Source organism: Dasypus novemcinctus, chromosome 2, assembly GCF_030445035.2.
Source record: "Dasypus novemcinctus isolate mDasNov1 chromosome 2, mDasNov1.1.hap2, whole genome shotgun sequence".
Taxonomy (NCBI): Eukaryota; Metazoa; Chordata; class Mammalia; order Cingulata; family Dasypodidae; genus Dasypus; species Dasypus novemcinctus.
In genome coordinates this window covers 149,205,579-149,228,734 of record NC_080674.1, presented here as the reverse complement: position 1 = coordinate 149,228,734, position 23,156 = coordinate 149,205,579, and the positions used below count along the sequence as shown (strand labels likewise).

The 23,156-nt window shown below is 39.5% G+C and overlaps 2 protein-coding genes across 2 annotated transcripts; both read right to left on the bottom strand.

Moving 5' to 3' along the window:
- Positions 1-1,872: 1,872 nt before the first annotated feature.
- PCDHB5 (protocadherin beta 5) lies at positions 1,873-9,114 on the bottom strand. The gene has a single exon (XM_004452570.5). The coding sequence runs from the start codon at positions 8,898-8,900 to the stop codon at positions 6,528-6,530; it is 2,373 nt and encodes a 790-aa protein (XP_004452627.2). The 5' UTR covers positions 8,901-9,114; the 3' UTR covers positions 1,873-6,527.
- A 7,216-nt stretch (positions 9,115-16,330) lies between these two features.
- On the bottom strand, positions 16,331-21,208 carry PCDHB4 (protocadherin beta 4). Its single transcript, XM_004452569.5, has one exon. It carries the CDS (start codon positions 19,936-19,938, stop codon positions 17,545-17,547), a length of 2,394 nt encoding a protein of 797 aa, XP_004452626.2. The 5' UTR covers positions 19,939-21,208; the 3' UTR covers positions 16,331-17,544.
- Positions 21,209-23,156: the final 1,948 nt, after the last annotated feature.

Below are 23,156 nucleotides of genomic sequence, written 5' to 3'. Positions count from 1 at the left end.
ACTGTGTACCACAGCACCTGCACTGTTTTATACTCCCATCAAAAATACATGAGGGTTCCTGAGGGGAGCCTGGATAGCCTCCCCTCAGGTTCCTATTTCTTTGCATCCTTACCAAAACTTGTTATTCTCATTTTAAAATAGTAGCCACTGTAGTGAGTATGAGGTAGTATCTTGTTGTGATTTTTATTTGCATTTCCTAAATGGCTAATGAGGTTGAGCATCCATTTATGTGCTTATTGGCCATTTGTGTAACTTCTTTGGGAAAGTATCTATTCAAGTCCTTTGCCCATTTTTAAATGGGGCTGTCTTTTTGCTGTTGAGTCGTAAGAGTTCTTCACGTTTTTTGGGCATTAAACATTTATCAGAATATGGTTTCCAAAGAATTTCTCCCATTCTTTAGGTTATCTTTTTCATTTTCTTCATAATGTCATTTGGTGAGCAAAAATTTTAAATTTTGATAAGGTCCAATATATCTACTTTTTTTTTCCTTGTGCTTTTGGTATAAAGTCTAGGAATCCATTACCTAATACAGGTCCTAAAGAAATTGCTCTGTGTTTTCTTCTGGGACTTTCATAAGTTTACTTCTTATATGTAAGTCCTTGGTCCATTTTGAGTTATTTTTGTAGTGGTATGAAGCAGGAGTCTACTTTCATTCCTTTGCACGTGGATATCCAATTTTCTCAGCAAGCACCATTTGTTGAAGAGACTTGAGTGGACTTGGCACCATTGTCAAAAATAAATTGGCCATGTATGTGAGGATTTACTTCTTTCCTCTCAGTTCTATTCCACTGGCATATTCATCTTTCCTGTGGAAATGCACCAATCTTAACTCTACCACTTAAAAAATAGATATGTTCATGCAAACCACACCTCTTTCAAGATACAGAACATTTCTGTCATTTACTGGGAATCATCTTAATCATATTTCCCAGCTTTATCCCCTGGGTGGCAAAACCTTGCTCTCCTCTGGACACAACATGGCCAAACTGATAAAATAAAAAAGAAAACACGCCATCATGCTCCATGCTCTCTATGCTCATGTGTTCTAAAGTGGATATCTGTATGTGTAACTAAGCTGGATGAGATTACTAATGAGCTGAAATAGTACTTAAATTGATAAAACATTGTGAAGTATATTAAACTTAGTTTTATTTAGTTAGTTTATAATTATTTCCTGGTTGATCAAGCTGAGTTTCATTTTTATACTACAAATATTTGTTTTCCTTTAATTCCATTATCTTTTGAAAAGTTCTTCAAGTTATTAAAAATGAAAAATAAAACCAAGACTAATCTTCAAAGATGAATTGAACCTCCTATACTCTTCTTTAATTTAGTTACATGCAAAGAAAAGCACAATAATTCAGGAGAAAGATATAGATATGTAAGCAATCACTTAAAGAAGCCTCTTACCTTATGTAAGCTATACTGCAGAAAAGTTTGCAAATGTAAAGGATTTAATGCTGAGCCACATTTGAAATCTTGAATGTTCAGGTAAGATGACTTTTTGCAAGTCTTCCTAGAGGTTTGTCCATTTTATTGATCTTTTCAAAGAACCAGCTCCTTGTTTGATTTCTCTACTGTTTTTCTGTTTTGAATTTCTTTGATTTCTACTAATATATTATTTACTTCCCTCTGCTTTAAGTTATTTTACTCAACTTTTTCTAGATTCTTGAGGTGGGAGCTTAGATGATTGGTTTGAGAATTTTTCTCTTTTCTAATATTTGCATTTAGTGCTATAAATTTCCCTCTCAGTACTGCTTTAGTTAGGTCTATGTATTTCAATGTATTCTTTAAAATTTTATTTATTTACTCTCCCCCACTGCCCATTGTTATGCACCCATTGTCTGTTCTCTGTGTCTGTCTGTTGTGTGCTTGTCTTTTTTTTTTTTTTAGGAGGCACACGGGATCCACACCCGGACCTCACATGTGGGAGAAAGGCACCAAATGGCTTGAGCTACCTCTGCTCCCACTTATTGTGTCTCTCCTTGTGCTTCCTCATGGCTATACTTCATGGCGTCATCTCATTGAGTCATCTCTTCCTGTCAGCTAACTGCCTTGCTGGTCTTGTTTAGGAGGCACCAGGAACAGAATCCAGGATCTCCAGTGCAGTAAGCGGAAGCATAATAGCTTGAGCCACATCCACTTCCCTCAATGTATTTTTAATTTTCTTTGAGACATCCTCTCTAACACATTAATTAGTTAGGATTGTGTTGTTTAGTTTCCTTTTTCTTTTTTTTTTTTTTTTTTTTTTTAGATTTTCCTATTATCTTTCTGTTAACTTTTCTTTTGAACACATTGTGGCCAGAGAACACACTTTGCATGATGTCAATCATTTTAAATTGGTTGAGGTTTGCTTTATGGCCCAGGATGTGGTCTATTTTATATATGTTCCATGAGCATTTGGAAAGAATGTATAGTCTGCTCTTATTTGTTGGCATGTTCTATAAATATGTATTATATTCTGTTGGTTGATGGTGTTGAGTTTATCTATTTCTTTGCTGATTTTTTTTACAGAAAATTAGAAAGGGGTGTTGAAGCCTCCAACTTTAATTGTGGGTTTGTCTATTTCTCCTTTCAGTTCTACCAGTTTTGCTTCACGTAATTTGAAACTCTGTTATTTCATGCATACACATTTAAGATTGCTGTGTTCTCTTGGAAGATCAACCCTTTTATCATTATATAATGTCCCTCTTTGTCTTTGGTAATTTCATTTGCTCCAAAGTCTACTTTATTTGGTATTATAGACATTTTTGCTTTTTTCCTTAATGTTTGCATGATATATTTTTCCATCCCCTCACTTTCAGCATGCCTACATCATTATATTTGCATTGATTTTCTTGCAGTCAGCAGGTAGTTGGGTTGTGTTTTTAAAATCCACTCTGCCAATGTCTTTCTTTTACTTGGTGTATTTAGGTCACTTACATTTAATGTAATTATTGATATGTTAGAGAGTAAGTCTCCAGTTTTATTTTTTGCTGTCTGTATTTCCTCTCGGTTTTTTGTTCTTCTGTTTTCTTTTTCCTGCCTTTCTGTGGCAGTATTAGAAAATTCTTTATAATTCTATTTTGATTTATCTATGTTTTTGAGTAAATCCCTTTGTATTGATTTTTAGTGCTTGCTCTACATATTACATGGTATAAACATAACTTACATAGCTTAGTATGCCACTTTATCAGTTGAAACATGATAAAGAAAACTTCCTTCTCTTTATATCCCTTTACCCTTCCCCATTTATAAATGTCTTAAATATTTCTTCTGCATTCATATTTAGAAACACATCAGAAGGTTAACATTTTTGCTTCAACCCTCAAAGTTAATTTGAAAAACTCGAGAAGGAAGGTCTATTGTATTTACCCATCTTTTTGTTTTTCTTTCCTGACATTCCAAGATTTGTTCTGTTATCATTTTCTTTCTCTTTAGCCAACTCTCTTTGGCCATTCTTTTAGGGTAGGTCTGAATGCAAAACTTCTCTTCACTTTCTTACATCTGAGAAGGTCTTGATTTCTCCTTCATTTATGAAGGATATTTTCACTGGAAATAGGATTCTAGGTTGACAAATCTTTTTCTTCAGCACTTGAAAAATGTGGTATTTCCTCTTGGCCTCCCTGGTTTCTGGTGAGAAATCCACTGACTTTCAAATAATTATTAGCAGTCATTTTTCTCTGGCTGCTTTCACGATTTTTTTCTTCGTCTTTAGTTTTGAGAAATTCAACTATGATGTGTCTTGGTATGGATTTCTTTGAAATTATCTGTTTGGGGTTTGCTTTTCTTGTTGAATCTTTAGGTTTATGTCTTTTGTCAAACTTAGGAAGTTTTCAACTATTATTTCTTTGAATACTTTTCCAGCTCCACTTTCTTTCTCCTCTTCTTGAACTTCAATGATATGAATATTAGACCTTTTGTTATAGACCCACAAGTCCTTGAGACTCTTTTCATGTTTACAGTCTATTTTACCTCTGTTGTTCAGATTGGGTAATTTTTATTATTCTAGCTTACAGCTCACTGATTCTTACTTTATCCTCTCCATTCTGCTTTTGAGTCCATTGAGATTTCTATATCAGTTATATTTTTCATTCCTAATATTTCCATTGATATTTCTTCATATCTTCAAGTACTTTGGTTAGACTTTATATTTCTCTGCCTGTGACTCCATTTTTTCTTTTGTTCTAAGCATGTGAATAATTACTCATTGAAGCATTTTTATGAAGTTCACTTTAAACTCTGTTAGGTAACTCTAACATCTGTATCATTGCAGTGTTAACATCTGTTAATTGAATGCTCTATTTCATTTAGTTTGAGGGCTTCCAGGTTCTTAGTATTATGAGTGTATTTTAAAATTGAAACCTGGATATTTAGGCAATATGTTAGGAGACTCTGAATCATATTTAAACCTTCTATTTTAGATGGCTTCTTATACCACTCTGGTAGGAGAAGGGGGAGAATTGCCTTGTTACTGCCAGCTGTGATAGAAGTCCAGGTTCCCCACTCAGCCTTAGTTGAACATATAAGGAGGAAGAGTCTCATTACTGCCAAGTATGGGTGGAAGTCCAGACTCCCTAGTCAGCTTTCTCTGATGCCACCTGGGGTATCAGTCAGCAAGGCAGTACTTTCTCCCTGAATGCTTTATGGCATTCAGGAGCTGACTGTTGGTGATCCTTGGTCCTTGGCTTTTCTATCACATGGCAGTGTACATGGTGGCATCTTCTCCTTTCTCTTCCAGATTCCATTGGCTTTCAGTTTCTAGCTGCTTCCAGGGGATTCTATGTTCTATTTCCTTTGCTTATAAGGACTTCAACCATATAGAATTAATCCCTATCCTCATTCACTTTGGGTACACCTAACTAATAACATAATCAAAGATCCTACTTACAAATGGGTTCACACTCACAGAGCCGGAGGTTGGGACCTGAACTTGCCTTTGTGGGTGACATGATACAATTCCCAACAGTGAGTTAAGGTGATTATTCAAGATTCTTTTGGTTGTATGTAGTAAAATCTCAATTCAAGATATTGGCATTATTCTAATTCTTAATTCTTAAGCAGGGCAATGGATACATGGATGACCATCTTATTTATTTGTTTTAAATTGTATTTATATATGTGTGTATGTATATATTTTTTTCTAAAATAAAGAGAAAATTCTAAAATCTGAGAGGGAAGGGAGAAGAGATAGAGATGCAGATATAGAGAAATAGAAAGATAGAGAATAAAAAAGATTAAGAATCAAACCAGCAGTGTAAATTGAAAACAGCTACCTTGGAAACCTGCTTGGAAGTATCTTCTGAAAGTAAACATGTACTTACTAAATGACCAGCGATTCCATCTCTTGGCCTATATGCAACATAAATGGATACACATGTTTGCCAAAATGCATTTGTCAGAATGTTCATGGCAGCACTATCCACAATAGCCAAAACCTGCACCAACCCAAATATTCATCTACAATAGGATAAATATTAAATTGTGGTATATTGTGCAGTGGTGCTCAGAGATGTATTCACCATATGCAATGAATGTCTCATGATGATGGAGGAGGTTGTTGTTATGGGGCAGGAGTGGGGTGAGGGGGGTGGGGGTATATGGGGACCTCATATTTTTTTAATGTAACATTAAAAAATAAAGACAAAAAATAAAAAAATAAAATAAATTGTGGTATATTAATACAATGAAATACTGTAAAGCAATGAGAAGAACTAGAATTAAAAAGCCATATCATGGAAAAATATTATACATATAATATACAGACACCAAATAGTTCATACTTTAAGATTTCATGTATGTAAGTGAAAAACAGTAAAAACTAAACTAAGATATTGGAAGTAGGGATATTTATTATACTTGGGCTGGGAGTGATTGAAAAGGATTATTTATGTGGCATCTGAGGTGCTGGTAAGGTGTTCCTTCATCAAGCTCTTTGTGTACTAAATGCTTAGTATGTTCACTATGTGAAAATTCATTAAGCTGAACATCGAGGATTTGTGCACTGTTCTGCCTGTATATTAAAATTTTATTTTTTAAAAGCTTGTTTAAAAAATGTGTGCTAAAGGGATTAGGGCTAAAAAGAGGAGTAATAAGAGATTGTGGCTTTTCATCCTAATGATTTCTTAGTTATTTGATAAATGCATATATTCCTTAGAAAAACAACTAAAATAAATTGTACAAATGCACTTTTATTTTTGCTATTGAGCATAAAATATATTTACAGTGTGACAAAACAGAATGGGCAGACTGCAGAGAAAATTTAATTATTTGATTTTATTAATATATGATTGTCATTAAAATTACCAAAAAAAGAGCAAAAATTTCAGAAACATCAAGGACATGCATGGATTTGGAATGGGTGCTATGTAAATAAATGCAGTTAAGTGAAATGAATTTTCCAAAACATGACAAGATGAAGTTCATTGGACAAATCAATTACAAAAAGGAAATCACCACTATATCTGAATATGGGATTTTTCTCCATTGCATTTTCAAACTCTGTATCTCAGGGATGTGAGGGAAAAAATTACATCATGATCAGATCCCTAATCAAACCCAAAGCTATTCTGGAAGGTGGCATTTTCCTCAATTTCTTTACCAATGCCCTGGGGTGGGAGGTTGGGGATGATGGGCTTCAGAAATTTGAACTCATTTGTCCTAGAGCCTCCCCTCAGATATACCTCGTACTGGTAGCTCTGGGACAGGGTCCCGGTGCCGCTCACGTCCACCAAGTGGCCCGGAAAGGGCCCCGCGGGCACCGAGGCCGCCCTGCTCCTCCTGCACAGCCGCACCGCGACGAACAGCAGCACCGAGAAGAGGAAGAGCGACGACACCGAGGCCAAGGCCACCACCAAGTAGCCGGTGAGCGCGTCGGCCCGCGCAGGGTCGGCGGCCGCCTCGGGCAGCGGCAGGTAGGGCTGGGAGAAGCCGTCCACCAGCAGCACGTGCAGCGTGACGCTGGCCGACAGCGGCGGCTCGCCGTTGTCCCTGACCAGCACCAGCAGCCTGTGCTTGGGCGCGTCGCGCTCGCTCAGCAGCCTGGCGGTGCGCACCTCGCCGTTGTGCGCCCACACGCCGAACAGCCCGGGCTCCGTGGCCTTGAGCAGCTGGTAGGACAGCCAGGCGTTCTGGCCCGCGTCGCCGTCCACCGCCACCACCTTGCTCACCAGGTAGCCCGCCTCGGCCGCCCTGGGCACCAGCTCGGTGCAGGGCGCAGAGCCGTTCTGCAGCGGGTACAGCACGAACGGCGCGTTGTCGTTGGCGTCCAGCACCTGCACGCGCACGCGCGCCTCGCTGCTCAGCGCCGGGGAGCCCGCGTCGGCCGCGCGCACGCGGAACTCGAACGCCTGCAGGGCCTCGAAGTCCAGCGCCCTGAGCGCGAACAGCTGGCCGCTGTCGGCGTTGATGGAGACCAAGGAGGCGAGCGGCAGGTGCGCGTCCTGGGGCGGCAGCAGCGAGTAGGTGACCTGGGCGTTGGCGCCCGCGTCTGCGTCTGTGGCGCTGACGCTGCCGATGTGCAGCGCGGGGCTGTTGTTTTCGCGGACCAGCAGGGTGTAGGAGGTGCGGGTGAAGGCGGGCGCGTTGTCGTTGACGTCGGAGACCTGCACGGTTATCACGTGCTCAGTTTTCAGCCTGGGGGTGCCCAGGTCGGTGACGGAGATGGTGATGTTGTACTCGGCTCTGCTCTCTCTGTCCAGTGGCCTCTCTGTCACTAGGCTGTAGAAATTCTTGAATGTGTGTTTCAGGAGGAAGGGAAGATCGTTCTGGATGGAACAAAGCATCCTACCGTTGTCCCCGGAGTCTGGATCAGAAACACTGAAAACAGCAACTACAGTCTCCGGGGAGTTCTCTGGGGTCGGGCTGGCGAGTGTGGTCACGGTCAGTTCCGGGGCGTTGTCGTTCACGTCCACCACTTCCACAGCTACGGTGCATTTTCCGGAAAGACCTCCACCGTCCGTGGCTACAATTTCCACGTTATAATATCGAGTTGCCTCAAAATCCAAATTTCTTTTTAGACGAATTTCTCCTGTAATTTCGTCTATTACAAAGGGTTGAGTAACGTCGTCGCCTTGGAAGAGCGCATAGGCCACACTCCCATATGTTCCTACATCTAAGTCTCGGGCGGAAACAGCAACAACTAAGGAGTTGGGGGGACTGTTCTCGAGGACCTGCACCTCATAGAGCGACTGTAAAAACTCAGGGGCGTTGTCGTTATTGTCCAAGACGACGACGCGGACTGTGGCGGTTCCCGACCTGGGCGGAGCCCCCCCGTCCAGCGCCGTGAGTGTTAAACTGAGCTCAGGCAGCTCCTCGCGATCCAGCGCTTTGTCCAGCACCAGCTCCGGGTATTTTCTGCCGTCTCCGCGATTATGAGTGAGAACATGAAAATGGGATTTGGGACGGACGGTGTAGCTCTGAACGGTATTGCTTCCTATGTCAAAGTCCTGAGCTATTTTCAAAGGAAACACACTCCCTGGCTGGGCGCTCTCTGGGATCTTTAGAAGCATTTCACTCTCTGGGAACTCTGGGGAGTGGTCATTTATATCTGTGAGCTGCAGGTCGGCTTGAAAAAACTGCACCGGGTTTTCCAGTAATAGTTGGAAATGCAGTATACAGGGTTCTGTTGCCCCGCACAGCACCTCCCGGTCCAGTTTTTCACGTAGAAGCAAATTCCCGGTCTTTACATCTAGCTGCAAGAGCTGTTTGTTTCCTTTGTAATGGATTCGCGCGCCGCGACTGGCCAGTTCCCCCACCCTGAGCCCCAGGTCTTTTGCCAGGTTGGCCACAAAGGAGCCACTTTCTGTTTCTTCTGGCATGGAATACCTAATTGACTCAGAACCTGCCTCCCACAAAATCAAGAGTAGAGCAAGAAAGACCACTTGCCTTTTCTGTAGCGTTTTTGCTAGCGCTGTCTCCATTGTTCAGTCCTGCTCCAGAAGGCAGTTTCTCCAATTCGGTATACGATCTTGGCCCAGAGGATTTGGTTAAGTAACCTTGAATTAGAGCCTTCTGACTCTGACTTGCACTGGAACGATGCCCTCTCTGATGATCTTTTCCTAGATCTTACTTAAAACGTTTCCTTCTTTTAGTGAGCATTTAGAGCTCTGATTCCCAGCTTAATGGCGTCCCGGGTATCCGCAGAGCGAGTATTCACACTGTTAACCTGCAGCGCCACCAGGCGTCTCCATTAACTATTTCATGTAGTATTTATATTTAATTCCAAATCCTACCCTGCTGTGTATCACAATCCTTTTAAGTCATAGAAGGCTCCTATATAACTTCAGTGCTTAGTTATTGGAAATTCTAAATTAACATTTCCTGACTGTATTTTCAGTGAAAGAATACTTGAGAACAAACTAAAGTGATACAATAGTATCCCCCATAAAGGTACCTTTGGAGTACATGAAGACACTCTCTTGTGAGTTTCTTATTTGATTATATTCAAGAAGTAAGCGATAATTAATTCAACAAAACTTAAAAATTATAAAAATTATTTGAAAGTATAATACACATCCATCAAAGGGAATAAATCATAACTATATAATTCAATGAATTCTCACTAAACGAACACACTTGTATAAGCAGAATACAAATTAAAAATAAACTATTACCATATCACAAGAAGCCTTTCTTGTCATATGCTATCCCATTACCTTTCCCCTCCTCCAAAGATAAGCACTATCCTGAATATATAATCATAGTGGGTTTTTTTTTTTTTGCCTATTTCCCACCTAACTTTTATAAATGGAGTTGTAGAGTGCTTATTCTTTTGTGTCTGGCTTCTTTTGCTCAACATTATATTTGTAAAATTCCTCTGAGTCATGTTGCTCTTACTTGTTCTATTCTTATTGCATTGTATTATTCTATTGTATGAATATACCATGGTTTGCATATCCATTCTCCTGTTGATGGGCACTGCGGTTTTTCCAGTTGGGGCTATTATAAGTAGCACAGTTGTGTACATCTTTGTACATGTCTTTTGGTGATCAATGTATGCATTTATGTTAAATATATTCCTAGGAGTGGAATTGATTTGAAGGTATGCACATATATTTAACTTTAGTAGATATTGCCAAGCAATTTTCAAAAGTAGTTGTACCAATACCAGCACAGCATGAGAGCTCCAGTTGCTCCACATCCTTGACAACATTTAGTATTGTCTTTTTCATTTTAGCCACTCTGTGGTTATGCGGTGGTATCAAATTGGTAGCTTTGTCATTTTTCTGATGATTAATGTAATTAAGCACATTTTTACATGTTTATTGGCCACTAGGACACACACTAATGAAATGCTTGTTTAAATCTTTTGTACATTTTTCTATTAGGGTGTTTTCCATTTAGCTTCTTGACTTGCAGAAGTTTCTTATATATTCTTATATATGTCCTTTTTCAGATGTATGTATTGCAAATATTTTATCCCACTCTATAGCTTGCATTCTAACCTCTTATGGGATCTTTTGGTGGACAAAACTTCTTAATTTTAATTCAGTCAATTTGTCAATATTTTTCATTTATTGTTAGCAATTCTTAGTTCTATTTAAATGTTTGCATACCCAAAGGTCATAAAGATATTTTTGTATGATGTACTTTGAAAAGATTCATGACTTTACTCTTTCACATATAGAGCTATAATCTACCTGAATTAATTTTTTCATATGACTGAGGTTAAGGTCAAATTTTAAAAATATAAATTTCCAAATGATCTGGCAGCAGATTATATTAGATAGGATGCATTCCCTATTACTTCTGCCATGTCATCTTTGTCATAAATCAGGTGACTGTGTATCTGTGGGTCTGTTTTAGACTCTTATTATTCCATTTTTTCTTTGTTCAGTCTGCAATACCATACTGTCTTAGTTACTACTGCTTTATGATAGGTTTTGTTATCTTATAGGTAAGTTTTCCAGTTTTATTACTTTTCTTCATGACTGCTTTAGTTAGTGTCTCTTCGTTTTTCCATGTAAATGGCAGCTTGAACCTGTCAATTTTCACCAAAAAAAAATCTGCTGAAACCTTGTTTAGGATTTTATTGCCTCTGTAGATTGAGTTGGGAAGAATTGACATATCCCTAATATTGAGTCTTCCAATGAGTGAACATTATATATTCCTATATTTATTTAGAACTTCTTTAATTTTTCTAGTGTTTTATAGCTTTCAGTATAGAGGTCTTACACCTGTTCTATTTGATTCATTCCTAGGTGTTTGATACTTTTGAAGCTAATGTAAATGATATATTAAATTTTTCATTGTCTGTTGTTGCTATATGGAACTGCAATTTATATTTGTATGTTGATTTTCTCCGATACATATTTATTATCAATTTTATTGATTTCTATATATATTATTTTATTCCTTCTTTGCTTTTGATTTGCTATCCTTTATCTATCTTCTTGAAATAAAAGCTTTAATTACTGACTTTCAGTCTTCTTTTAGAATATGTGCATGTAAGGCTTTAAATTTCTGTGTCAGCAGATTATGTCAGATCTTGATTTTTACCCAGTGCAAAATATTTTGAATGTTCTATTCTGATTTCTTCCTTGACTCATGGGTTATATAATTTAATTTTGAAATATTTGGGGGACTTATATTTTTATTTCTGGCTTAATGCTGCTGGTCAGAGTTCATACTCTGAGTCATTTCATTTTCCAGGCTTGCTTTATGACCCAGAATATGGACAATTTTGCTATACTCAATATGCACATAAAAAGAATGTGTATTCTTCAATGTACTATGTATGTCAATTTATTCAAATATGATGTGTCTGTTGTTCACTTATTCTATATTCTTATTGTGGGTTTTTTTCTTATCTGCTTATTCTATCAGGTATTAAGAGAGTTGTATTGGGAAGTGGATTTGGCTCAACAGATAGAGCGTCTGCCTACAATATGGGAGGTCCAGGGTTCAAACCCTGGGCCTCCTGACCCCATGTGATGAGCTGGCCTATGCACAGTGCTGATGCATACAACGAGTGCCCTGCCATGCAGGGGTGTCCCCCGCGTAGGGGAGCCCCACGCCAAGGAGTGCGCCCGTAAGGAGAGCCGCCCAGCCCGAAAAAAGTGCAGCCTGCCCAGGAATGGCGCCACACACGTGGAGAGATGATGCAGTGAGATGACGCAACAAAAAGACACACATTCTCAGTACCGCTGACAAGAATATAAGTGAACACAGAAGAACGCACAGTGAATGGGCACAGAAAGCAGACAACTTGGGGGGGGTGGCGTAGAAAGGGAGAGAAATAAAATAAAATAAAAAAGTTGTATTAAGTCTCCCACTATGATAGTTGATTTGTCTATTTCTCCTTTGTGTTGTTGATTCAACTTCATTCATTTTAAAAGCAGTTTTATTGAGATAGATTCACATACCATACAATCTACCCAAAGTGTATAATCAAGAGTTTTTAATATAATCACAATGTTGTGCATTTATCACCACAAAAATTTTTAGGAAAAAAAATGTTCTAAAATTTTTATACATTTTTGTAGTTATCTTATGGGGGTGTGGGAGCATATTCAGTCTTAGAACTATGACATATTTCTTGTAGATTTAACACTTTAATAGTATAATAAAATGTTTCATTTTATTTCTAGTAATGCATCTTTCCTTAAAGTCCCCTTTGTCTTATTTGAATATAGCCCCTGGAATTTTCAGTTGAGAACTTGATGCCTTCTCCACAGTCCCTTCCCATGGCAGCTCCCAACTCTAATAATCACTCAGCTCTTCAGAAATTTTCCACTGAAGTTTTTAGTCTTATTCTCTGGGCTGCTACCTAGTTGACAAGTGTCCTGAGAAGAAAGGCTGGCATGAACTTGGCTTCTCCAATCTGCCAAAGGCCACTGACGTTATTTATCCATGGCAGGAGACTTTTGGCTATTCTTAGACTTAGCAAATTTCCTCATAGTAAAACTGACTATAGAAGCTCATATCTCCAAGGACTTGACGTTAGAGGAATCTTAGCCCCTTTGGCTCTTATAATACCATCTTCTTTCTGGTGTTTCAAATAGATAATTTCTGAATTTTAATCAGCTCATACTATGAGATTTCTGACTGAATTTTTAGTTTCTTGAGATACTGGGGCCGGGATTGAACTCGGGACATCGTAAGTAGGAAGTCAGTGCTCAACCACTGAGCCACAATGGCTCCCCTGAGTTTTTTTTTCATTTGTTTACTTGTTGATTGTTTTTGTTCTTAGAAGGCACCAGGAACTCAACTCAGGACCTCCTGTGTCAGAAGCAGGTACTGAACCGCTTGAGCCATACCTGCTCCCTTTAATCGGCCTTTATAGTTGTTTTCTACTGCTAGATAATCCATCTATCCTGGAAGCAGAATTCATCAAATATCGGTATAACTTTTAACCTTAGACTATTTAAAATCTATATTTTGTGACTTTTGATAGTAAAGAGAAAGGCTGTTTTAAAGGAACTGTGGGCTATGTTGCCTTCAGTAGAATTTCTGCCCACAAACAGCATGTGTTAAGCTCATTATAATACTGTGCCTAAAAATAACCACAAAAAGAATTGTGAAATATGCATAGATAATGAAACATTTGAGAAAATAAGATTGAAATGAGTGTTCTTATCAAGGTATTTCACTTCCATTCTCTGTTTTGTTTTGCAATAATAGAACTGGCTAGTTTTCATAAGGTACGTATTTGGATAATATTTACTACTAAATTCTAATAATTGAATTTTAAGTAATAATTGAATTTCAAAATGTGGATCTACTCTATATCAAAGTCTGTTGATCACCTTTAGCTGGTAAGGAATATTTCATCTTTTGTGAGTACACATAGATATGAGGTGGGTTCTAGGTGCTTATTTGGTCAGTCTCATGTGGGTGATTATTCAAATTGGACTCTCCTGGCATAAAGGAAAGAAGGAAACTTGGATTTTCACTTTAGAAATAGATTGGTGACAACTTAAACTTCTTCTCATCACACATAAAGGCCACTTAATTTAAATAGTTAATGATAAGTGAAGAAAATAAAGATGACTTCCGTGTTTATATCTTATATGATCGTTTGTGTTTAATTTGATTCTCACTTTTATCACTTCCTCACTTCAATTTTCAGATTGGATGAAGACTAAAAGCTATGTTTCCAGAATGAAACTTAACATTCAGTAATTCTCCTTTTTATTTCATTATATCCTTAGGAAAAAGAATAATTCAGAGGAAAATATGAGTACTTAAACTTCAGTTCAATGCTATTTGGAATTAAATATATATATATATATTAGATCAGAGGTTCTTTTTTTTCTTTAAAGATTTATTTTATTTCTTTATTTCTCCACCCCCATTGCTGTGTTTTTTAATTTTTAATACTTATTTAATTTTTTCTGGATGAGATTTTTTTAAAAAGATACATAGATCACACAAAATGTTACATTAAAAAATATGAGGTTCCCATATGCCCCACTCCTCACCCCCTCCCATTGCTCCCACATTAACGACCTCTTTCATCAGTGTTGCAAATTCATTGCATATGATGAATACATTTTGGAAACCTGCTACACAGCATGAATTTAGTTTACATTGTAATTTACACTCTCTCCCAACCCATTCAGTGGATTATGGCAGGATATATAATGTCCCGCATCTGTCCCAGCAATATCATTCAGGACAACTCCAAGTCCCAAAAATGCCCCCATATCACACCTCTTCTCCCCTCTCCCTGCCCTCGGCAGCTCCCATGGCCACTGTCTCCACATTAATGATACAATTTCTTCCATTGCTAGAGTCACAATAATTCTATAGTAGAATACCAGTAAGTCCACTCTAACCCATATTTTATTCCTCCATCCTGAGGACTCTGGGTTGGCTATGTCCACTCCACCTCTAAATCAAGAGGGGACTTAGATCCCACATGACTGATGGATATGATTCTCCTGCTTGCGGCTGGAGATTCTCTCGGTTCCCTGGTGTGGTGGTTGACCATCCTTACCTCCCTGTTAGCTAACCTGTGTTAGTCCAATGAATTGGAGAGTAGGTGTTCCAACTCTGCTGAGGCTCAGCGCCCAGCTGGCATATGGACAGTCCAGAGATTCAAGTCTCCTGAGCATACACCAACCCCAGCACCAACCACAAGTTCAGTAAAAGTGACAGATGAGGGATGTGTAGAGAGATTACATCTGAGTCCGACTCCATCACACAAATTCAGGAGCACAAATTCCAAAGTAGGGTCCACTGGCAAGGCAATGAGCTCCAGAGTCATCTGCCAGGAATGTAGGACCTGGGTGTCTCTATTGCCCTCAAGAACACCTCTACATGGAGTTGTATCTACTTTGGCTGACTCTGGGATCCTGCTGAGACGTGGGTAAGTGCAACCCCCCTGATGACTTCCCGACTCATTTTGAAGTCTCTTAGCCATATAAACTCATTTGTCTTTACCATTTCCCCCTTTAAGGTCTTTTTCTAGTTGCCACCAGCTGGTGCTTGGTAGTAATCCCTCAGTGCCAGGGAGGCTTATCCTTGGGAGTCATGTCCCACTCTGGGGGAAGATAACGCATTTACATGATGAGTTTGGCTTAGAGAGTGGCAATGTTTGAGCAATATGGAGGCTCTCAGGAGGTAACAGTCAGGCACCCTGCAGCTCTAGGCCTAGTTGAAATTTCAAGCACACAGATGCATAACTATAGTCATCAGTATCAAGGGCTCATCATTGGACCATCCTTCTTCACTGGTCTTTGCCCTTGCACTTGGGGGATTGTTACTCTTCCATTGGGGAATGTGACAGAGCTCCCCAGAATGGGAACTCAGCACTCCCTCAGTTGTGTGTAACTTTACCCACTGTGACAATACCCAATGAACATCCGAACATATCTACATACCCTGTATGTATGCCCTGGAGAACTCCCTCCCACCTATGTATCCCCCATCAATGACATCCCACATCAGTGCTTTCCCCCTGCCATAATTGAACTCCTCTGTGATCCAAAACTTCTTCAAAAATGAAGGGATCAGGGGTTCTTAACCTTTTTGTTCCCTGGGCATCTTTGCCAGTCAGGTGAAAACCACAGACCCCTTACTAAGTCCACACTATACTGTATATTATTCAACAAATAGATCACACCCACACCAACACATCCTCACAAGAATAATGTTTTTTTTAAATTTTTAATTCAAGCTCACAGACCCCTGAAATCTTTCCACAGACCCCTGGGGATCCATGGACCCCTGGTTAAGAGGCCTTGTTTTAGATTATAAAGCAAGTTCTTCAATTGCTCACATTGTGCCATAATTCCAACTAAGTGCATTTAAAGTTATATCCATATAAATGTAACTCACTGGAAATCACATGATCAGCTTACTTGACTTATTGAATACACTATAAAATGATTATAATTCAGATAAATTCATTACTAGTCTTATTTATTCAGGGACAAATCAATACTTATTTCATACAAATGCAATTTGAACATGACTGAAAAAAAGTAACTTTATACAAAGTGCCTGAAGTCTATATTGAAGAACAAAGCAGAAGACGACTTGAACATCAAAAAGAAATCATGATTTTGATGATAAAGATTGTCCATATCTGCAAATAAACTTAAAGTGAAACATTTGATGTAACCCAATAATCAGATCTGAGCAGAACAGCCAAGACTCAGAAGAAATTATCTGAATCTTTTGAAAGGTGAGAAAAGCTGCAGGAAAACAAAGAGAAGTATATACATTAATTTACATGTGAACTTCCATATATAGGGCAAAATGAAGAGCAAGGAGATGTATGATGCCTTGAATTTTCTGGAAGATTTAGTGTTTTAGGTGCTGAGAATATTTAAAAGGGTTACAACAAGCAGCAATTTAGTTTTATTCAATGAAGGAGATACCATATTATATGAGCTTTTCTCTTTAATTATTATTTAGAAATGACAATTTTTAAAACTTTAGTAGTAGTGAGTGTTTATGAAGCACTTAAAATGTGCAAGGTAGGTAGCAATAGGTAGCAACCAAATAAGTAGGATAATCTTTAGTATTTATGGTGCTCATAATGGGAGAATAGTCACAATTTTAGCGTATTAATATTTCAATGGAGTGCATACCTACATAAAATTTGGAAAAATAAGTATGCAAAATTTTATGCTCATGCTAATCAGGTAGTTTAGTCATGAACAGTTGTCAGGAAAGGCCTAGATAGCTATAAAGAATTTCACTCTGGCCTAGCAAAGATAAAGTTATGTGGCAAAGACTAACAAAAAATTATAGAAGTTCAAGATTAAAAGCCTTTAAAATTTCACTAATAAAGCATGAGGTAATTTAAGAAATTCATTAAATTAAAATTTCTCTTTGTGCTTGAGTAATTCAGTATTATGGAATAATTAATCACCCAGACAATGTCAAATATGCCAAAAACACATACCCAATATCTAGTATAACTAAAAATCCCAAGTGCAAAATTAATATCCATAAAAAGGCAGAAATTTTAGTACTAAGACAGACATGCATAAGTTTGGAATAGTGGTGTGATATTCAGATCACAAACAATTTCTTAAAAAAAAAAGCATTGCAAAGGGAGCTAATTTTGCCAAGATTAAAATGAGAGGTTCACTGGACCAAATACAATGCTTAACTGAACACAAAGCTATTCCTGCACTTGGGGGTTTCTTTCACTTCTCTCCCAGGGTCCTGAACCAAGAGGCTGGGGATCACAGGCTTCAGGAATCTGAACTCACCAGTTCTAGAGTCTCCCGTTGTCATACACACCTCGTACTGGTAGCTCTGGGACAGGGTCCCGGTGCCGCTCACGTCCACCAAGTGGCCCGGAAAGGGCCCCGCGGGCACCGAGGCCGCCCTGCTCCTCCTGCACAGCCGCACCGCGACGAACAGCAGCACCGAGAAGAGGAAGAGCGACGACACCGAGGCCAAGGCCACCACCAAGTAGCCGGTGAGCGCGTCGGCCCGCGCAGGGCCGGCGGCCGCCTCGGGCAGCGGCAGGTAGGGCTGGGAGAAGCCGTCCACCAGCAGCACGTGCAGCGTGACGCTGGCCGACAGCGGCGGCTCGCCGTTGTCCCTGACCAGCACCAGCAGCCTGTGCTTGGGCGCGTCGCGCTCGCTCAGCAGCCTGGCGGTGCGCACCTCGCCGTTGTGCGCCCACACGCCGAACAGCCCGGGCTCCGTGGCCTTGAGCAGCTGGTAGGACAGCCAGGCGTTCTGGCCCGCGTCGCCGTCCACCGCCACCACCTTGCTCACCAGGTAGCCCGCCTCGGCCGCCCTGGGCACCAGCTCGGTGCAGGGCGCAGAGCCGTTCTGCAGCGGGTACAGCACGAACGGCGCGTTGTCGTTGGCGTCCAGCACCTGCACGCGCACGCGCGCCTCGCTGCTCAGCGCCGGGGAGCCCGCGTCGGCCGCGCGCACGCGGAACTCGAACGCCTGCAGGGCCTCGAAGTCCAGCGCCCTGAGCGCGAACAGCTGGCCGCTGTCGGCGTTGATGGAGACCAAGGAGGCGAGCGGCAGGTGCGCGTCCTGGGGCGGCAGCAGCGAGTAGGTGACCTGGGCGTTGGCGCCCGCGTCTGCGTCTGTGGCGCTGACGCTGCCGATGTGCAGCGCGGGGCTGTTGTTTTCGCGGACCAGCAGGGTGTAGGAGGTGCGGGTGAAGGCGGGCGCGTTGTCGTTGACGTCGGAGACCTGCACGGTTATGCTGTGCTCGGTCTTCAGCCTGGGGGTACCCAGGTCGGTGACTGTGATGGTGACGTTGTACTCGGCTCTGCTCTCTCTGTCCAGAGGGTGCTCTGTTACGAGGGTGTAGAAATTCTTAAAGGTCGGTTTTAGAATGAATGGCAGATCATCTGGAATAGAGCAGATCATTTTTCCATTCTCTCCGGAATCTTTGTCTCGAATTCTGAAGATAGAGATTACGGTCTCTGGAGCATTTTCCGAAACGGAGCTAGTGAGGGAAGAAATGGTCAGTTCCGGGGCGTTGTCGTTCACATCCATCACCTCTACTACTACTGTGCCTTTCCCAGATAGGCCCCCTCCATCTGTAGCCTCAATTTCCACCTGATAAGTTTTAATTTTCTCAAAATCCAATTTCTTTGTCAGTCGAATTTCTCCTGTGATTTCATTTATTGAGAAAGTTTGTTTAATTTCATCTGATGCTTGGTATAAGCCGTAAGAAACAGTCCCGAAGTTACCAGCATCTACATCCCTAGCCAAGACGCTAACTATTGGGGATCCCAGGGGACTGTTTTCCAGGACCTGTACCTCGTATGGCGAGTGCACAAATTCAGGCGCATTATCATTGACGTCCATGATCAGGATTCGGATGGTGAGGGTTCCGGACCGAGGTGGAGACCCGCCGTCCAGCGCCGTGAGGGTTAAGCTGAACTCATGCTGCTCCTCCCGATCCAGCGGTCTGTCCTGCACCAGATCTGGGTATTTCTTACCCTCACTATGATTTCGCGTGAGAACGTGAAAATGAGAATCAGGGCTGATCGTGTATTTTTGAAGGCCATTGCTGCCCACGTCCAAATCCTGAGCTAATTTCAATGGAAATAGAGTTCCTGGCTGGCTGTTTTCTGGAATTTTCAAGATTATTTCCCTATCAGGGAATATTGGAGAGTGGTCATTTATGTCCTGGATCAATAATTCTCCTTGAAAAAATTGCACCGGTGTTTCCAGGAACACTTGGAAATGCAATACACACGGTTCAATAGGGCCACATAGCTCTTCCCGATCTAGTTTCTCTCTCAGAAGCAAATCTCCACGCTGACGGTCCAGCTGCAAACGCTGCTTGTCATCGTCAGAGACCACCCGTGCCGACCGGGCGGCCAGTTCCCCAATTCCCAAGCCCAGGTCCTTGGTCAGATGGGCTATAAAGGAGCCGCTTTCTATTTCTTCCAGCACCGAATAACGAAGAGGCTCGGAGCCTGCCGGAGACAGGATCACCACCAAAATAAAGGCCGTCACTTGCCTGTTTGGTTGAATTCTCTCTAGGGTCTTCATTTTGGAGTCCGGGTGCATAAAATCCCTTTCAGCAACCAATAAAGTCTTGGAATTTTCAATCCTGATATCTTTCTTGTTTGGCAGAGTCGTAACAAAGTTGCTTTTAACCTTAATTTCACTTAGTGTATTTCTGCCCCAAATCCGTCGGTAACCCTGCACTGCTTGCAAAGCTTCTTCCCTGTGCTTTTGATTCCGTCTCTCAGCACAAAGGAGTCTGCAAGCTTTTTAGGGCTCTTTATTCACACTCTTAGCCTGCAGCGCCACCCTGCGTCTTAATTGAGAAATTAATATTTCCAAGTCAAAGCACGTTTTAGAAGTGTCCAAGTGAAAGCCATTTTAAAAGTGTGTAGAGCTTTTACAAACTTTGTTACTACGTTAAATCTCATTATTTACAAGGTTATTCCATTAAATCGCATGAACGAGAATAATTCTGAGGACAAAGCAAAAGGATATCTCAGTCTTTCCACACCTCAGTCTCTCCACACCTATCAGTGGAGCTTCCAAGAATTGTATTTCCCCTTTGCACAATTTAACCAGGGAAGATAAGCTCCTATAAAATTTCAATTCAATTCGTAATACACCTCGTTTTATTTTCCCAAGTACTTGAGTACTTTATGATGATGCAAAAGTTTGCAAGCTGTTCTGTCCATGGGCCTAAAGGGAAACTACTTTTTCAGACCATAGGTTTTATTTCCTGTGCTGGTCTGCAAGTAGTAAAGCAGTTAAATGAAGAGCTATCTTGCTTTGTTATAAATCATGTTACAATGCAAACCCACATTCAATTTAGAATTAAGGCAAATAGTATTAGAATCACAGACTTTTAGAAATGGAGGGGAAATGAAAGTTGTGTTACAGATGAAGAAACTGAAGGTGGTAAGACTTGGTTATTCTATTTAGCTATTACCAGGATAATATCAAAACAAAATCATGGGATTAAAAGTCATTAGGTTTTTGTTAACAAAAAGGATTTAAGCTTCGACTTATTTAATTAGGTAGATAGAATTTATATTTTATGAGTTTGCTATTACTATAGTTACTATAGCCATCCTTTATGTCCCAGTTACATTCCTTGACCAGCTGATTTTGAGGAAAACAAGAAGTACAGATTTAAAACACCAGTCATATATGATGAAGGTGAGATACTAATTTATAAAGTGGATTCCAGGACAGTCTGTAGCTACTGAGTTTGCCCAGATACAGTGAGGAAGAACAGGTACCACTGAGACCTATTTTTATTCTAAACTACACAGATAAAATGAAGTGAGTGCTCCAATGCATTAACTTTCTTTATAATAAAAACACATAATTCACATTGCTGAATAATTTTTAAAGCATGTCAATAATCTCCAATTCTTATAGTGATGAAAAGGATTAGCAAAAATTATTTTTTGAAAGAAGCCTGGATTACAGCAGTCATTCGATAAATATCAGTTGAATAGGTGAATAAATTAAGCCATTCAAATGATTATGTCCCTACCTGTATAAGCACATTATTATCAGATCCATACACAGCCCCGAATATGTCTGAAAATGTGTACAGAATTCTGAGATATGAAAATATAATGCATACTAAAAACATTCAATTAATTTACTTTGATTCTATTCCTATTAGTCCCTGTATGGGATGTGGCAATGGCAGTGACAATATACCTTAAATGTTTCCTTCATATTTAAGGTAAATCAGAGGATAATGTTTACAATATGCATCCACATTAAATGAAATGAAATATATATATATAGTAAAGAATACAATGTGGAATATTAGTTTAGACATAAATGGAAAACAAATCTCCTGGGAAAAACTAGGAGTAAATTGTTCATAATCTAATAACCAAAATCCTTTTCGTTTCTGTAGGGTGGAAACTAATGTTCCCTCTTTCAGTTCTGATTTTAGTAACTAGTCAGCTCTCATTTTTTCTTGGTTAGTCTAGTAAAGGTTTGTCAGTTTTTGTTGCTCTTTGCAAAGAAACCAATTTTGATTTAGTTTCTTTTCTCTATTGTTGTTTTTCTATTTTCTATTTCATTTACTCTGCTCTAATCTTTATTAGTTCCTTCATTCTTCTTGCTTTAGATTTGGTTTGCTCTTCTTTTTTCCTATTTTCTTAATGTGAAAGTTTAGGTTTTTATTTGAGATCTTTCTTCCTTTATAATATAGCTATGAGTTTCCTTCTATACCATTTAAAATGTATATCTTTTTCTATTCTTTTATTTTCAAATTATTTTTGGCTTTGAGTCTTAAGTGAGTATCTTGCAGATGGCATATTGTTAGAACAGTTTTAAAAATCTCATTTTGCCAATCTATGTCTTTTAATTGGAGTGGATAATGTATTTACATTTAACAGTTATCGATAAGATAGAATTTATCCTGCCATGTTGCTATTTGATTTTTATATCTCTTATAGGGTATTATTTTTGTTCTTCTATTCCTTCATTACTTTGTTTATTTTTTATTGAGTACCATTTTAATTCCCTTGTCATTTATTTAACTCTTTTTTGTCATTTTCTTCTTGGTTGCCCTAGGAATAATAATTAACATCTTAATTTATAACAATCTAGTTTGGATGAATAACAACTTAACTTACATAGTATACAAAAAGTTTGTATACAGCTCATTCCCTCTCCCTGTCTTTGTGCTGGTATGCTTTTTAAAAATGGCATCTTTATACATTGCATATCCATCAACAAAGTTTAATTATTGTTTGATGTAGTTGTCTTTTAATCAGATAGGAGAAAGAAATTACAAACAAAGATGCATTTTTACCAGGGATTCTTAACTGGGGGTGAAGATTTCAGGAGGGCCGTGAACTTGAATTGAAAAAAAACAAATTATCTTTATTTTCTCTGCCCTCTAACTGAAATCTAGCATTTCCTTCACTTATGAATGTATGCAATAAATTATAGTAGTATTCATTTCATATCACATTACAGTTGTTACATTATCTTGGAAAATCTCTTATGGTCATCCCCATACTTTGAAACTATGGTAGTTGTTAGACTTCATGCGAATTGAGTGTCATAACTCTATCTGCTGCTACATTCTGAGAAGGGGTCCGTGTTTTTCACCTGACTGGCAAAGGGGTCCATGGAACAAAAAAAGGTTAAGAATCCCAGTTTTACACTGTCTTTTACAAACAAAGTAGTTACCTTTACTGGTGCTTGTTAAGTGGATTTGAGTTACTGTCTAGTGTCCTTGCATTTTGGACCAAAGGACTGCCTTTAGGATTTCTTGTAGAGTA

Bases quoted from the DNA above. Each gene is read 5' to 3' on its own strand.
- PCDHB4 (XM_004452569.5), bottom strand. From the start codon at position 19,938: ATGCACCCGGACTCCAAAATGAAGACCCTAGAGAGAATTCAACCAAAC.
- PCDHB5 (XM_004452570.5), bottom strand. From the start codon at position 8,900: ATGGAGACAGCGCTAGCAAAAACGCTACAGAAAAGGCAAGTGGTCTTT.